At 46.0% G+C, this 15,948-nt stretch overlaps 1 protein-coding gene across 1 annotated transcript; it reads right to left on the bottom strand.

Annotated features, from left to right (window-relative positions):
* Positions 1 to 1,784: 1,784 nt before the first annotated feature.
* Positions 1,785 to 2,735, bottom strand: LOC120385269 (olfactory receptor 52K1-like). The gene has a single exon (XM_039504344.1). The coding sequence runs from the start codon at positions 2,733 to 2,735 to the stop codon at positions 1,785 to 1,787; it is 951 nt and encodes a 316-aa protein (XP_039360278.1).
* Positions 2,736 to 15,948: the final 13,213 nt, after the last annotated feature.

Raw genomic sequence — 15,948 nt, 5'->3', positions numbered from 1 at the left:
GACTAGTTCGAAGGCAGTGTGCCTAGGGTCCTCTTTCCTGGACAGGGTGTCTGCTACCAGGTTCTCCCTTCCCTTTATGTGTATAATTTCCATATCAAACTCCTGCAGGATCAGGCTCCAGCGCAGAAGTTTGGAGTTTGTGTTATAGTTCTTTTGGCATCCAGCCATGAAGGCCATGATGCGTTGTGCCTCAGTTTCCCCATTCACACACAGCAAACTAGATTTTTTTATGGCTTCTCTGCTGTGATAAGCTTTAAATATGTTTACAGGTATTAACTGAGAATTAGCATTACCTTAATTTTTAACATCAGTATCAAAATTCTTATCCCACGACTTAACATTAATGCCAACATTTTTATCACAGATGGGTGTTTACAAATATCTTTTTGATACCACACCCTCCGTTCAGACAGTCTGGTTTGAGGTTGCTTCGTTCATGGTGTTCTTTGGCTCTCTCCCATGTAATCAGTCACTGGCTTTTCTTTCCCTCCAGGGTTCCCCTCTGTCTGGGTTCTTATTTTAATCATGTGTCTGGGATTTTGGTACCTCAGGGTCTGGCAAGATAGGAGTTTAGGTAGGAGATCCTGCACATTGGCTGGCCCTTTGGGGAGTGGTCTCCCAACCCACGACTGTACATACGCAAAAAATCCAGCTCCCTTTTTGGGGTTTCAATTGCTTGGGGGCTTTCTGTGTGAGGACAGAAGAACTAACATGAGCCATTGGTTGCCTGCTTCCTCCTAGCACAGGGCATTTATTCCTCAGGGGAGTCAGTGGAATTACACTGATAGCACTTTTTGGGCTCTTCTGCTTTTACAGAAGATTTGGGATGAGGGTTAGAAGAATGATTCTGGGGAGGTGAGTACCCAGCCTCCCAGCCACCCTCCCTCTTGCTAGGGATAAAATGTGATCGCCCCTTCCTACCAGCTTCAAACCCCTCTTTCTTTCTGTGGCCTCTCCTCAGCATACTCCTCAGCCTGTTCGAAGGCATCATCTAAAAAAGCCATCTCATCCACAGTCTTTACATCTCTGTCCCATAGACACTGCTTTATTTCTGCCTTACATATGCTCGAGAAATGTTTTTGAGCAACAAGATCAAGCAGTCCTTCAAAACATGCCACCTCTTTACCCTGCTCCCATTTTCCCAACAAATCTTTCATTTTGTTTACATATTCTCCATTAATCATCCCTCTTAAGATTCCTAAATTTAATTCTATATGTTTTGGGGATAATCTGAAAACTTCATAAAACTGTATCTAAAGCATCTTGAATAGGCATTCCATTGAATACATTTCGAGCTTTAATTTCGCAATCAGGGTAGGAACTCTCTTATCATGAGGGATTTCATATATTACACAAAGCCTTGCAAAGGTAGTCAGATATTCAGCAAGATTGCCCTGCTCACTGTATGCAGGATAAAAGTGTTCCAGGTTGTGGATTTTTGGAGTGATGGGAATCGATGGCACGTCCGTGGCTGTGTGCAGGTGTATCAGTAATAAAGCTCAGATGTTCCAGCACAGCAAGAGAAGGTGCAAGGATCCTTCACACTCATCTTTGTTACCAGCGCTAAGCACATGGGGCCAAGTGAGGACAATGTCATGGCCAAGATCACCTTTCGGCCGGCAGTGCTAAGCTCGTGTAGGGAATGGTGTATTGCTCCCTGTGAGTCAGAGATGGAGTTCCCATCCCAGTGTACACAAAGCCACAGGAATGCTGTCTACATTACTCAGAAAACCTCTCCTGCATCCTCTGCTTCCTGATCACTAAGCAGCCCCCACCTGCTCAGCCTAGAAGCTTTTCCCTCGGACCAAGAGAAGCACCCGGGCACGAATCTGTTTGGTTTTCACACTGTACACGATGGGGTTCATCATGGGAGGAAAGAGGAGGTAGAAATTGGCCATCAGGATGTGTACATGTGGGGCGACTTGGTGGCCGAACCTGTGAATTATTGAGGAGAGGACCACTGGTGTGTAGACCACTAAGATGGCGCAAAGGTGGGAGCCACAGGTGCTGAAAGCCTTGAGCTGCTCTTTCTTGGATGCCAGGCTTAAGACAGCCCTTAGGATCTTGACATATGATAGGGAGATGAACATCAGATCCAGCCCCACGATGAAGAGAGCTACAATGATCCCATACAAGTTACTGAACCTGGTGTTGGCACAGGCCAGATTGACCACGGCCATGTGCTCACAGTAGCAATGGGAGATGACGTGGGACCCGCAGTAGGGCAGCTTCCTGAGGAGGAAGGGTCCAGGGATCACTAGCAGAACAGCCCGGGCCAAAGCCGCCAGCCCGATCTTTGCTATCACTGAATTGGTCAGGATGGTGGTGTACCTGAGGGGATTGCAGATGGCCACGTACCTGTCGAAGGCCATGGCCAGCAACACAGCAGACTGCATGATAGAGAACGAGTGAAGGAAAAACATCTGCACTAGGCAGGCATTAAAGCTGATCTCCCTAGAATTAAACCAGAAGATGCTCAATATTTTCGGCATGGTGGTTGTGGATAAAACCAGGTCGATCACGGCCAGCATGGTGAGGAAATAGAACATGGGCTTGTGTAGGGAGGGCTCTGTCTTGATAACATACAGGAGGATGCAGTTTCCTAGAAGGGCCACGGTGAACACTGAGCAGAAGGGGATGGAGATCCAGAGGTGCAGAGCTTCCAGCCCTGGGATGCCTGTCAGGAAGAACACTGAAGGATCAATGCCTGTGCTGTTGGAACCTGGTTGTGGCATCTTTTGTGAGGCTCACATCAATTTCTTTCCTTTCAATAAAACATAACACATGGAATGAAGAGAACCTGTAAATTAAATACATACAATGGGGCCAATCTCAGCTCTGGAAGAAGTGTATTGACTTTTTGTTGAGTTCATCAGTCATGTTGCAATAACACTAATCATACAAACCCTTAAATTTTTCTGTGCAAAATCATTTAGAGTTTTTAGAATGTCATTACAAGTCCCGAGTAATGAACCCCACTTGGTTACAAGTATCCTACCTGGTGTGCATTCTGCCGTGAAGTACCTAGTATATCTGGCTGCAGAGCACTTGCTTTCAGCTTAGGAATACCTGGCATGTTAAGCTGCATTTAGCAAGATGTACCTGGTACATTCAGCAGCACATTCTGGGTATTCAGCCTGGATGCATGTAGTACATTGGGGAACATGCCCACCAGCTTCAGAGCTGGAGCCTCAGCATCTACACAGCTATTCTTAACGTGGTACCCCGAGAAGCACGAGCCTGCGGCTGTCGACCCGAGCTGTGAGACTACCTGCCGCTCGCTGCGTAGACATCCCCAAAGAGCCTATGAGTCTGATCCTGCTCCCATTGAAGTCAGGGGGAGAACTCCCCACTGACTTCCGGGATAACTGAGCTGTTCTTTTTAGGTGACAAATCTGAGGGACTGTCCCAGGTGTCAGAAGAAGAAATTTTGGAACAAACTAATAAATTAAACAGTAATAAGTCACAGGACCAGATGAGATTCACCCAAGAGTTCTGAAGGAACTAAAATATCAAATTGCAGAACTACTAACTGTGGTATGTGACCTATCACTTAAATCTCCCCCATACCAGATGACTGGCAGATAGCAAATGTGATGTCGATTTTTAGAGAAGGCTCCAGAGGTGATCCTGGGAATTACAGCCCAGTGAGCCTAACTTCGGAACCAGGAAAATAGGTTGAAACGATAGTAAAGAACAGAATTACCAGACACATAGATGAACAAGATTTCATGGGGAAGAGTCAGCCTAGCTAGTCAAACAAACATATGGACAATGGTGATCCAGTGACTATACTGTACTTGGACTTTCAGATGACATGGTCCCTCACCAAAGGCTCTGAAGGACTATTTTCACAAAGGGAAAAAATATTACAAGCTGCTACAGCCCATATTGATCGAAGGTTGTTGAAAAAATTATTAATTATTTCATTAACTGAGAAAAAATTGTGATCACATAATGATGGAGTCATAGATTTTCAGGCAAGAAGGGACCATTCTGATCACATGCTCTGACCTGCTGAATAAAAAAGGGCACAGAATTTCATCAGGTGAGTTCTGCATCTAGCCCATAACGTCTTGTGGAGTGAGACCGTATCGCTGAGAAAGGCGTCAAGTCTTGATTTAAAGACTTCAGGTGATGGCGACCAACCACACCCCTAGCTAAGTTGTTCCAAATGTTAGTTCATCTTCCTCTTTAAATGTGCACCTTGTTTCTAGCCTAAATTTGGCCAATCTCAGGTCCCAGCCATTGGATCTCATTCTGCCTTTTTCTGCTAGATTAAAGAACCTTCTACAGTCAGAAATCTCTTCCCATCTATGGACTTGGAGACTGTGATCAAGTCACTTCTTAACCTTCTCTCGGATAAACTAAATAGACTGAGCTTCTTCAGTCTCTGGCTATAAGCCACGTTCTCCAGCTCTGAAATCATTTGTGTTGCTCTTTTCTGAACCCTTTTCAATCTGTCAACAACCTTTTTGAAGTGAGGACACCGGACCCGGAAACTCTGTCCAGAGAGGGTCTCTCCAAGCTGTACACCTCTCTATTTCCACTCCATATTCCCCTGCTTATACATGCAAGAAGGGCATTTGTTCTCTCCATCACAACACTGCACTGGGATCTCATGTACAGCCTGCTTTACATCATGACTCCCAGCTCTTTTTTGAGTCAGTCCTTGCTAAAACATTGCCCCTGCTAAAGTTAGACTTAGGACTCACAGTTTGTTAAACCACTTTGTTTTATTAGCACAGCGCTTTGCTAATAACACCCAGATAATGTGAGCACCAGGCAAGACACAAACTATTTGATTCATACAGATAAAAGGGTGAGCACTTAGCAAGATAACAAAGGAAGCAGAATCTGATAAGTTTACCTGGGCTAGGCATGCATATTTTATTTTTTTACTAACTATTATTGATCTTCTGTTAATATTTTGCTATTAGCACCCTTGTTTATGGCTAATGTTTTTTTTTCTGGCACCTGTATTTTAACATTTTTTATTTCTGCTTAAAGGTACATACAACATTTCTTTAATTCATTCTTATTTTTACAATATAATTCATTTTACTTTTACAATCCCTCCTTTTGGTCAAGCTTATGCCATGACCAACATTTTACTGGGTTTTCCATATTAACCGTTTTTTATTTTTTTGTTTATTAGCAATATTTATAATATAATTATTATATTAGCACTTTGTTTTGGGGCAGTTACCTGGGTGGCATGCCTTACACGATTTTGGATACAACAGGAGACTAACTGAAAACATACAAAAATTATTAGGATTTTAAACAGGATAGTCAGGGCTTTCTGAAACAACCAGTTTTTTTATGCTAGAGAAATTGAACAGGTTACTTAGCCACTTTTATAAAGAACTTGGCTTTTTATGGGGAAGATATGAGATTTGTTTTAAGTGGCTAGAGCGATTTATTACCTTCTTGGTATTGTTAGGTATAAACACACAACATTGTTTTTTAATGAGAGCACAGGTTTTTTTTTTGGCCGCCAGCACTATGTTTAATGACTGACGGTTTTGGAGGGCCACCTGTCGGATTGCCACTGTTTTTTTGGCCAGAGCTTTTAAACTTTTTTTAGTTTTATTTGCCATTATTCTAACTACTGCTTGTAACCATAGGAGCCTTTTTGCCTGGTTTATTACTTTCCCAAGTGGGATAAAGGAAATGCCAATAGCCTTTTACAGGTGTTATTTCTGTTTCATATTGTGTTAAACGGACAAGGGTTTTTAGTGAGGTCTGGGGAACTGAGTGGGATAGCCAGGACAGGAACACCGGTTTGAGAGTGGGCTGGGATGTGGCTGCAGACCCAGCATTTAGAAAAAATAAGGGTCTGAGATATTTACACTTGCTGCTGGATAAAATAATTGTTATTGTGGACTTTCCAGACCTTAAGACACCAGCAGCCAAGGAACAGGTGCCCCCAGAGGCACATGTTGGAGGCAGGGCCCTTTTGGTTTTGACAGCCTTAAGTGAGGAAACCGTAGTTACGGTTTTACGTTCAGCAGGCAGCAGGCGCTAGGCTTGCTACTGCTTGTTTTTGGGCCTTGCTTTAGGTTGTTGTTTGCTTCTGGTAACCCTTAGGAGAACGTAGATTGTAAGGTATTGCAGGCTGTTTTTTTACCTTTTTTTTTTGCAGTTAAAATTGACCCTGCGTGGTCCTGAAGTGATGATTGATTTGCTGGGGGTGGTGCATTTTTACACTGCGAAGCAAGTATTTACTTTGCGATGCCAGACAGTTTAACAGCCGTCTGGCTAGTAAGCAGTGCCTGATGATTTTTTGATGTTTTTTTAAGTTTTTTACTACTTTTTTTTTGACTCTGGCTATAACAATGGCCTTCACACCTTATCTTTTTCTGATGCATACATTTTTTGTTTACACAAACAGATTGAGAACACAAACAGTAGTATTTTATATTGAGCAAAAAGGCATTGCATATTAAACCTTGCTAAATTTTACAATTAATAACCAAGACAATATACATTGAGACCCAGGCCTTTAATGTTTTTTTAATTTACTTAACATAGACACAATTGAGAATTCTGTTTTTTACTACCTAAATTTTAAAACAAAGAGTTAGAGAAGGCCCAATTTGTAATGTATATGGGAAAACATAATTTTATAGTCCCAGAGGGTTATTTTTTTTTGCTATTTAAAAAGGATGGCTAGCAGGATGAAATTAAATTATACAGGCATTTTTTTGGAAAAGGGCCCATTTTTTTTTAGAATGGCTGCAAAGAAGCCAAGAATTCTTTCTTTTTCACATGGTTCTTTTTAACATTTTTTACAAAGTTTAACTGTTTAATTTTTTCCAGCCTTTGTAGAGTTAACTTTTTACTTTTTTTTTTAAATTACTTGTTTATCTTTTAAAATGACACCTTTATCACCTCAGATTTCACCATTTTCAGCATTGTTCCAGGGGTTCATGCCTGCACTTACTGCTTTTTTTACTCCTGACACTATGCCCTTAGGGCTTCCAACCTGTTTTTCAGTTTCTTTATCTGTTGCTTGCCTGCTTTTCTGGGCCCGATCCTGCTTTTTTTCCAATGAACCGTTTGTGAGTGATATTGTGGTCACTTCACAATTTTGAAAGAAATGTTCAAGGAAAGGGACCAGGAAGGGTGGGGGCTAGTTCAGGAGCCCCCCCCCCCCTCTTGCTGAATTGGTAGTGGAACACTAAAGAATCAGTTTCTGAGGCAGACAAGAAAGGGGAACAGAACAAGGGGATTTTTGTCCTTTTTACAATGAGATGGGAGTATCTATTGGGTTTCCGGGAAACCGGGTGGGCTGAATCCCACCCAATGCTAAAGGATCCTCCCCACCCCCAGCCTAAGGGGAGGAGCTACAGGACCTCAGAAACCCACTAATTTCGGGGGACAACTAATAAAAGAACAGGGACAGGCATGCGGTCAAAGGGTCAGAAGAAGGGAGCCTGACGTGGACCCCGAGCAGAGAACCCCGGACAGCGCCCACTGCTCCTCGAAGGCGTCAAGGGAGCCAGTGGATGCCGCCCAGAGGAACTCCGCCCGGATACGTGTGAAGGGGGCTGGATTGATCCGGAGTGGGGTTTTTTCAGAACTGGGTATAGGGGAGCGCTCGGTCTGGTGGTGGGAGAGGAGGCTTTTAATAAAGCTTTTATCTTATTATTTGAATATTAGAGAGAGGCGAGTTTTGATTTTGTCCACCTACGATTTGCCTCTTCCCACCACTGCATGAAACAATTAACCTCTCCTTTAGCCAATTTAGTTTTAGGTTGGCCGAGTTTGTCCTTTAAGACGTCCACTCGTTCTTTGTTTCAAGATTTTAACAGTGGCCACTGAGTTTTGGGATCCCCCTGAATTAGCCTAGACCATTTTTCCAGAAATTTACAGGAGTCCCTTGCACTTCCTAAAATACATAAAATGAGCCAGCGTTCGTTTAGGGAACTTCCCCGACTTAGACGTCTGGTTACCCATACAGGAGGACTTCACACACCAATCTCACAAGAAGGAAATTCGGGTTCATCAGAGCGATGCCCAGTGCAACACACAAAAGGAGCCCACAGGCTACTGCCTCAATTGCCCTTGCTTTCACACCAAGGGTTTTACCCAAAGTGCGGTGCGGCTGCGATTGTGCAGATTCCACTCACTCAGACCGCAGGGACAGGAACCCCTTGGTCGGCCGATCCCCAGACGGAGACGGCACCCAGACTCAAACACTCCACAGAAGGACGGATAGACACAGAGACAGGACAGTCCTCAGTCCGGACAAAACACAGAAATAATTACCTGACCAGATTCCTGATGTCAGAACCAACAGGTTCAATGGCGCAGACTTTACTGTGGTCATGTGCCTTTCCGTTCTGGTGGAGGACCGCTCGGGCCAAATGCCCAGGTGCCGGCTGCCACGGTCGTCCTACAGAAATGGTCAGGAATCACACAGCCCCAGTGAAGACGGATGCCATCTCGGTGGAACCTCCAAATTGTTAAAGTTAGACTTAGGACTCACAGTTTGTCAGACCACTCAGTTTTATTAGCACAGCGCTTTGCTAATAACACCCAGATAATGTGAGCACCAGGCAAGACACAAACTATTTTATTTATACAGATAAAAGGGCGAGCACTTAACAAGATAACAAAGGAAGCAGAATCTGATAAGTTTACCTGGTCTAGGCATGCATATTTTATTTTTTTACTAACTATTATTGATCTTCTGTTAATGTTTCGCCATTAGCACCCTTGTTTATGCCTAATGTTTTTTTCCCTGGCACCTGTATTTTAACATCTTTTATTTCTCCTTAAAGGTACATACAACATTTCTTTAATTCATTCTTATTTTTACAATATAATTCATTTTACTTTTACACCCCCATCCTGTAAGTGTGATCTATGGTTCTGGTTCCTTGATATGGGACCTCACATTTAGTTGTAATCATCTGCACGTTGTTCAAGTGAGCCCAGGTTAGCAAGCGATCAAGATCGTTTTATAGGACTGCCCTGTCCTAATCATTACTTGTCTCTCTGCAAAAACATACGTCCCCCAGACAGAAATCGCCCATGATAACACAGACACACAATAAAGAGTCACTCACAATGCAATTGTACAAAGGGAGAGAACTATGGCTCTGTATGTGTAACCCGAACATCCCTGATTTTTTGAATACTCAGTAGTTTCTTTGCATAGTTTTTTTGTTTTTTGATGGAATTAAATAGTTCTCTTCTAAATGACCATAATCACTCTTGTCTCACGTATACAGGTGTTAACCATGAATCATTCCAGTATTACCCCAGTGTGACTGACAGTAGATTGGGCCCAAAGCTTTCCATTTCCTTTAAAAATCTCCTATTTAGAAAGATCCTGATTAGCTTTAATATAAACTGCCCCAGCTCACCTGAACCCTGGCTGCGTCTTCTTCCCTCACAGCACATGCTGAATTCACGCACAAACAGCAGGACTCTGCACTCAGCGGGGATCAACTGGGTGAGAGAATTTATGTCTTCTAATGACACCCTGCTGACTTCATTCCCCATGTGGGAGTTGAGACACTTGGGTCACTACAAAGGTACATTTGGTGGGGGCTGTGACTCGAGCTGTTCAGGGGGCCTGGTGTAAGGACAAAAGTAATATGAGATCTGAGCTGTGTCCTATTTCCAGAAATAAAGAGTAAAATGCAGTGTCGTCAAATCATTTGTATTTTATATTAGAGGGAAAAATCAACAAGAAAAAATCCAAAAAAAAAAGTCTCTAAGAGGAAGCAGGAGAGAAAAGATTCAGAAAATATTTAAACAAGCCACCTAACTGAACCCTTCTAGTATCTCTGTGCATCTGAGTGTTTGAAATCTAAGTTCAGTTGCTTCCAGGCTCTGTGCCTAGGATTCATATAAATGCTACTGTCTAGTCTCTCCTCTCCAGGGCTATACCCCATGTGAGCACTTTTACTTGCTTGTTTTATGAAATGAAGATTTAAGCTAGTGCAATAAATTCTTTAGGAAACCTCTGGCTTTAACCAGCGACTGAATGCCAATCTAACGTGTGTGGCTAAGATGACACTTCTCTCACTATAAAACGTCTACAATTTCCCCACCTGTTTACACAGATCCCGGAATGTAGTTTTACTGCTTCTACTTTGCTTCTAAAGGTGTTTACTAGTTTTTTTATATTATGTGCAAAAGACAGCTATAAATGTGAATTCAGGTGATTTTTGCCTTACATAGAATTTTTGAAAGAAATCACTAAATCAGTGCTCCCCAAATTTTGAGGGTCATGCCCTCCCCCTTATCCCTGTCCCCGGCCGTGAGGGGCCATGCACGCCCTGTGCTGCCCTCCCCTGACAGATGCAAGGCAGCCTGGGGAGGCCAGGCTGGTGCTCACAGCACGTGGCTTGATTTCCCATTTGATCAATCTGAGGGGACGACGGGCTGCCGACCCGGTGGGCGAGGCGGGAGGGGGCACTATCAACCTGCATCCACTGATAGTGGGGGGCACAATGTAAACGTTTGGCCACCCCCTAAATAGGTTGAATCACGCCCCCCCCCCGGGCAGGTCCCGCCATTACCTTGTAGCTCCTGCCTCTCCCCCTGGGGTGCAGCTTGCAGTTCACCTGTACTCTGAGGTCACTTGACTGGCTCGGCTCCATCCAGCTGCCGCACAGGGAATGGGCCCAGCGGCACCATGTGACCAAGCACAAGGCTGGTTCTGAGTCAAGAGGAAACCCACATGAAGGAGTGGGGCAGCCCCGGCCCCACCTCAAGCTCCTGAAGGCTGGGTGTTTTCCAATGCCAGGTGCCCCAGAGGGAATGCACAGAACAGGGAATCATCAAGTGATCCAGCCCCTCTCATCCATTCCCAGCTTCTAGCAAACAGAGGTTAGGGGCACCATCCCTGCCCATCCTGGCTAATAGCCATTGACGGACCTGTCCTCCATTAACTCATCTAGTTCTTTTTTGAACTTGTCAGGGTTCCTCCCCAGTCTGAACTCTGGGGTACAGATGTGGGGACCCACAGGAAAGACCCCCTAAACTTATAGAATCATAGAATCACAGGGTTGGAAGGGACCTCAGGAGGTCATCTAGTCCAACCCCCTGCTCAAAGCAGGACCAACCCCAACTAAATCATCCCAGCCAGGGCTTTGTCAAGCTTGACCTTAAAAACCTCTAAGGAAGGAGATTCCACCACCTCCCTAGGTAACCCATTCCAGTTCTTCACCACCCTACTAGTGAAAAAGTTTTTCCTAATATCCAGCCTAAACCTCCCCCTCTGCAACTTGAGACCATTACTCCTTGTTCTGTCATCTTCTACCACTGAGAACAGTCTAGATCCATCCTCTTTCGAACCCCCTTTCAGGTAGTTGAAAGCAGCTATCAAATCCCCTGTGACGGGGCAGGTCAGCCCCGCACTGGTACAGCAGGGGTTAACCCTTCTTTACTAGCAGAGGAAGCCACGCCCTGGAAGTTCTGCTGGGCAGGCTCCAACTGGCAGACCAGTATAAAAGCCTGCAGGTCTGCTCAGTCTGGGCTGGCCACCGGGGGAGAAGGACGCAGACCGTCAGCCTCTGCAGAGGGAGAGCCCAGGAGCTCGGACCAGGGCGCCAGCCGAGCCGAGGCCGACCCGGAGCCCCCGGGGAGGGACGCCGGCAGTGACGGACCTACGGGGGAGCCGCTCCCACAACGCAGACGTCCGGCCAGGCAGGGTAGGAAGTGACCCAGGGGCATTGTAGAGACTGACAGCCTTAAAGCTGCAGGACCGCTCGGCGTGTTGCGGGCGGATCCCCGCCGAGCGGGAGGCAAGGAGAACTTGCCACAAACAGGGCCCTGGGTCGGGGCTCGGTGGAGAGGGAGGGCCCGAGTCCCCCTACCCCACCCCGTAATACCCCACCCCGAAGGGGGTATTTATGGACTCAGGCCGCTAGGCCGCGCTACCCCACTCCGAAGGGGGTGTGTAGGGACTCAGGCCACTAGGCCATGCTACCCCACCCCAAAGGGGGGGTTTATGGACTCCGGCCGCTAGGCCGCGCTACCCCGCCCCGAAGGGGGGGTTTATGGACTCCGGCCGCTAGGCCGCGCTCCCCCGCCCCGAAGGGGGCGGTTATGGACTCCGGCCGCTAGGCCGCGCTACCCCGCCCCGAAGGGGGCGCTTATGGACTCCGGCCGCTAGGCCGCGCTACCCCACCCCGAAGGGGTGTGTATGGACTCCGGCCGCTAGGCCGTGCTACCTCGCCCCGAGAAGGGGGCGGTTACGGACTCCGGCCGCTAGGCCGTGCTACTCTACCCCGGAGGGGGTGTCCATAGACTCTGGCCACTAGGCCGTGATACGCCGGCTGCCGGGGGCAGACCGAAGGACGAGCGAGTGGTGCAGTGCTAGGCCCCAGCCCGCCCCTGCCGCGAGGGGGCGCTGGGGCACCTGGCCCATCACATCCCCCCTCATTCTTCTCTTCTGCAGGCTAAACAATCTCAGTTCCCTCAGCCTCTCCTCATAAGTCATGTGCTCCAGCCCCCTAATCATTTTTGTTGCCCTCCGCTGGACTCTCTCCAATTTATCCACATCCTTCTTCCAGTGTGGGGCCCAAAACTGGACACAGTACTCCAAATGAGGCCTCACCAGTGCTGAATAGAGGGGAATGATCACGTCCCTTGATCTGCTGGAAGTGCCCCTACTTATACAACCCAAAATGCCATTAGCCTTCTTGGCAACAAGGGCACACTGTTGACTCATATTCAGCTTTTCGTCCACCGTAACCCCTAGGTCCTTTTCTGCAGAACTGCTGCCCAGCCATTCGGTCCCTAGTCTGTTGCAGTGCATGGGATTCTTCCGTCCTAAGTGCAGGACTCTGCACTTGTCCTTGTTGAACCTCATCATATTTCTTTTGGCCCAATCCTCTAATTTGTCTAGGTCCCTCTGTATCCTATCCCTACCCTCCAGTGTATCAACCACTCCTCCCAGTTTAGTGTCATCGGCAAACTTGCTAAGGGTGCAGTCCACACCATCCTCCAGATCGTTAATGAAGATATTGAACAAAACCGGTCCCAGCACCGACCCTTGGGGCACTCCACTTGATACCGGCTGCCAACTAGACATGGAACCATTGATGACTACCCATTGAGCCCGACCATCTAGCCAGTTTTCTATCCACCTTATCGTCCATTCATCCAGCCCATACTTCTTTAACTTGCTGGCAAGAATAGTGTGGGAGACTGTATCAAAGGCTTTGCTAAAGTCCAGAAATAGCACATCCACTGCTTTCTCCTCATCCACAGAGCCGGTTATCTCATCATAGAAGGCAATTAGGTTAGTCAGGCATGACTTGCCCTTGGTGAATCCATGCTGACTGTTCCTGATCACTTTCCCCTCCTTTAAGTGGTTCAGGATTGATTCCTTGAGGACCTGTTCCATGATTGTTCCAGGGACTGAGGTGAGACTGACTGGCCTGTAGTTCCCTGGATCTTCCTTCTTCCCTTTTTTAAAGATGGGCACTACATTAGCTTTTTTCCAGTCATCTGGGACCTCCCCCGATTGCCATGATTTTTCAAAGATAATGGCCAATGGCTCTGCAGTCTCATCGGCCAACTCCTTTAGCACCCTCGGATGCAGTGCATCCGGCCCCATGGACTTGTGCTCGTCCAGCTTTTCTAAATAGTCCCAAACTACTTCTTTCTCCACAGAGAGCTGGTCACGTCCTCCCCATACTGTGCTGCAGAGTGCAGCTGTCTGGGAGCTGACCTTGTCTGTGAAGACAGAGGCAAAAAAAGCATTGAGTACACTAGCTTTCTCCACATCCTCTGTCACTAGGTTCCCTCCCTCATTCAGCAAGGGGCCCACAATTTCCTTGACTTTCTTCTTGTTGCTAACATACCTGAAGAAACCCTTCTTGTTACTCCTAACATCTCCGGCTAGCTGCAACTCCAAGTGTGATTTGGCCTTCCTAATTTCACTCCTGCATGCCTGAGCAATACTTTTATACTGCTCCCTGGTTATTTGTCCAATCTTCCACTTCTTGTAAGCTGTTTTTTTGTGTTTAAGATGGGCAAGGATTTCACCATTAAGCCAAGCTGGTCGCCTGCCATATTTACTTTTCTTCCTACACATCGGGATGGTTTGTTCCTGCAACCTCAATAAGGATTCTTTAAAATCCAGCCAGCTTTCCTCGACTCCTTTCCCCGTCATGTTATTCTCCCAGGGGACCTTGCCCATCAGTTCCCTGAGGGAGTCGAAGTCTGCTTTTCTGAAGTCCAGGGTCTCTGTTCTACTGCTCTCTTTTCTTCCTTGTGTCAGGATCCTGAACTCGACCATCTCATGGTCACTGCCTCCCAGGTTCCACCAGCTTAGGTTAAAGCAGCAAAGAGTCTTGTGGCACCTTATAGACGAACAGACGTCTTGGAGCATGAGCTTTCATCAGTGAATACCCACTTCTTCGGATGCATGTCATCACATGTCATCACCCACGAAAGCTCATTCTCCAAAACGTCTGTTCGTCTATAAGGTGCCACAAGACTCTTTGCTGCTTTTACAGATCCAGACTAACATGGCGACCCCTCTGATACTTGACAGCTTAGGTTAAAAACTTCTCCAAGGCACAAAGTCCTTTCCTTATCCTTGGATGGTATTGCTGCCACCACCAAGTGATTTACACAAAAATTCAGAGAAGGATCACTTGGAATCCTTATTCCCCCAAAATATTGCCCTTCAAGCCCCTTCACTCCCTTTCCTGGGGAGGCTTGAGAATAATATACCAACCAACTGCCTTAGCAATGTGAGTACAGACCAGACCCTTTGTCTTCAGGACACTGAAAATCAATCAGGTTTTTAAAAGAAGAACTTTATTTATAAGGAAAAAAATAAAAGAATCACACCTACAAAATCAGGATGGAAAGTAACTTTACAGGGTAAATAAAAAGATTTAAAACACAGAGGATTCCTCTCTGGCTCAGCTTCACAGTTACAAAAACAGGAATAAAACTATCTCTGTAGCACAGGAAAATTCACAAGTTAAAACAAAAGATAACCTAATGCACTTCCTTGCCCTACTCACAATTTCTGTGATTATGGATGGCATATTTCAGGTATATTTTCAGGAGATGTCGTACCTACTTGGATTCTCTCTCAGTCCAGAGAGGGAACAACAAAGAAAGAGTACAAACAAAACCTCCCCACCCCAGATTTGAAAGCATCTTCTTTCCTTAGGGATCCTTTTGGTCAGGTGCCAGCTCGGTTATTTGAACTACTTTACCCCTTACAGGTAAGGCGATGCAGCACAGCTGGCAAGAAGGGATTTTATGCTACTCTTTCCTCTATCTTTATGATAGCTATATAGCTATATACTGTCCAGCATATATTAGGTATCAGGAACAAAGGTGATAGCAAAGTAGAGCAAGACTTTTTCCAGAGTATTTTATTGACTCCCCCTCCACACGGAGACAACACTCTGTTTCATTTATTTATTGTCAGTATCAGAAAGTGAACCTTGAATACTTTGTGCCTGATATCACTCTGGTAAGGATTTGGGGAGTTTTGAATTCTTCTTTGAAGCAGATACACCCTTTCTTGTCTCCCGCTCTCGACCTGGTGTACTGTGCTGCTGTGTGGTAGTGTAAACCAACTTGGGATAGACTCTCAAATATTTGGACACCACAACTGCATTTGTTCCTGCAGCATGCACGTCCGTGGCTGTGGCTGGGTATATAAGTAATAATCCCCAGAAGTTCCAGCACAGCAAGAGAAGGTGCAAGGATCCTTCACACTCATCTTTAATAGCAGTGTTACAGGACAAGGTCATGGCCAAGTTCACCTTCCAGTCAGCAGCACTAAGCTCATGTAGGGAATGGTGTATTGCTTTCTGTAAAGAGAAGGTGGAGTACCCATTCCAGTGTACACAAAGCCCCCACAAACATGCTGTCTAAGTTACTCAGAAAACCTCTCCTGCATCCTCTGCTTCCTGATCACTCAGCAGCCCCTTTCTGCTCAGC

The sequence above is a fragment of the Mauremys reevesii genome, linkage group 1, assembly GCF_016161935.1.
Source record: "Mauremys reevesii isolate NIE-2019 linkage group 1, ASM1616193v1, whole genome shotgun sequence".
Taxonomy (NCBI): domain Eukaryota; kingdom Metazoa; phylum Chordata; order Testudines; family Geoemydidae; genus Mauremys; species Mauremys reevesii.
This window is presented reverse-complemented; position numbering and strand designations above follow the sequence as displayed.

Excerpts from the sequence above, each read along its gene's own strand:
- LOC120385269 (XM_039504344.1), bottom strand. The coding sequence starts at position 2,735 with ATGCCACAACCAGGTTCCAACAGCACAGGCATTGATCCTTCAGTGTTC.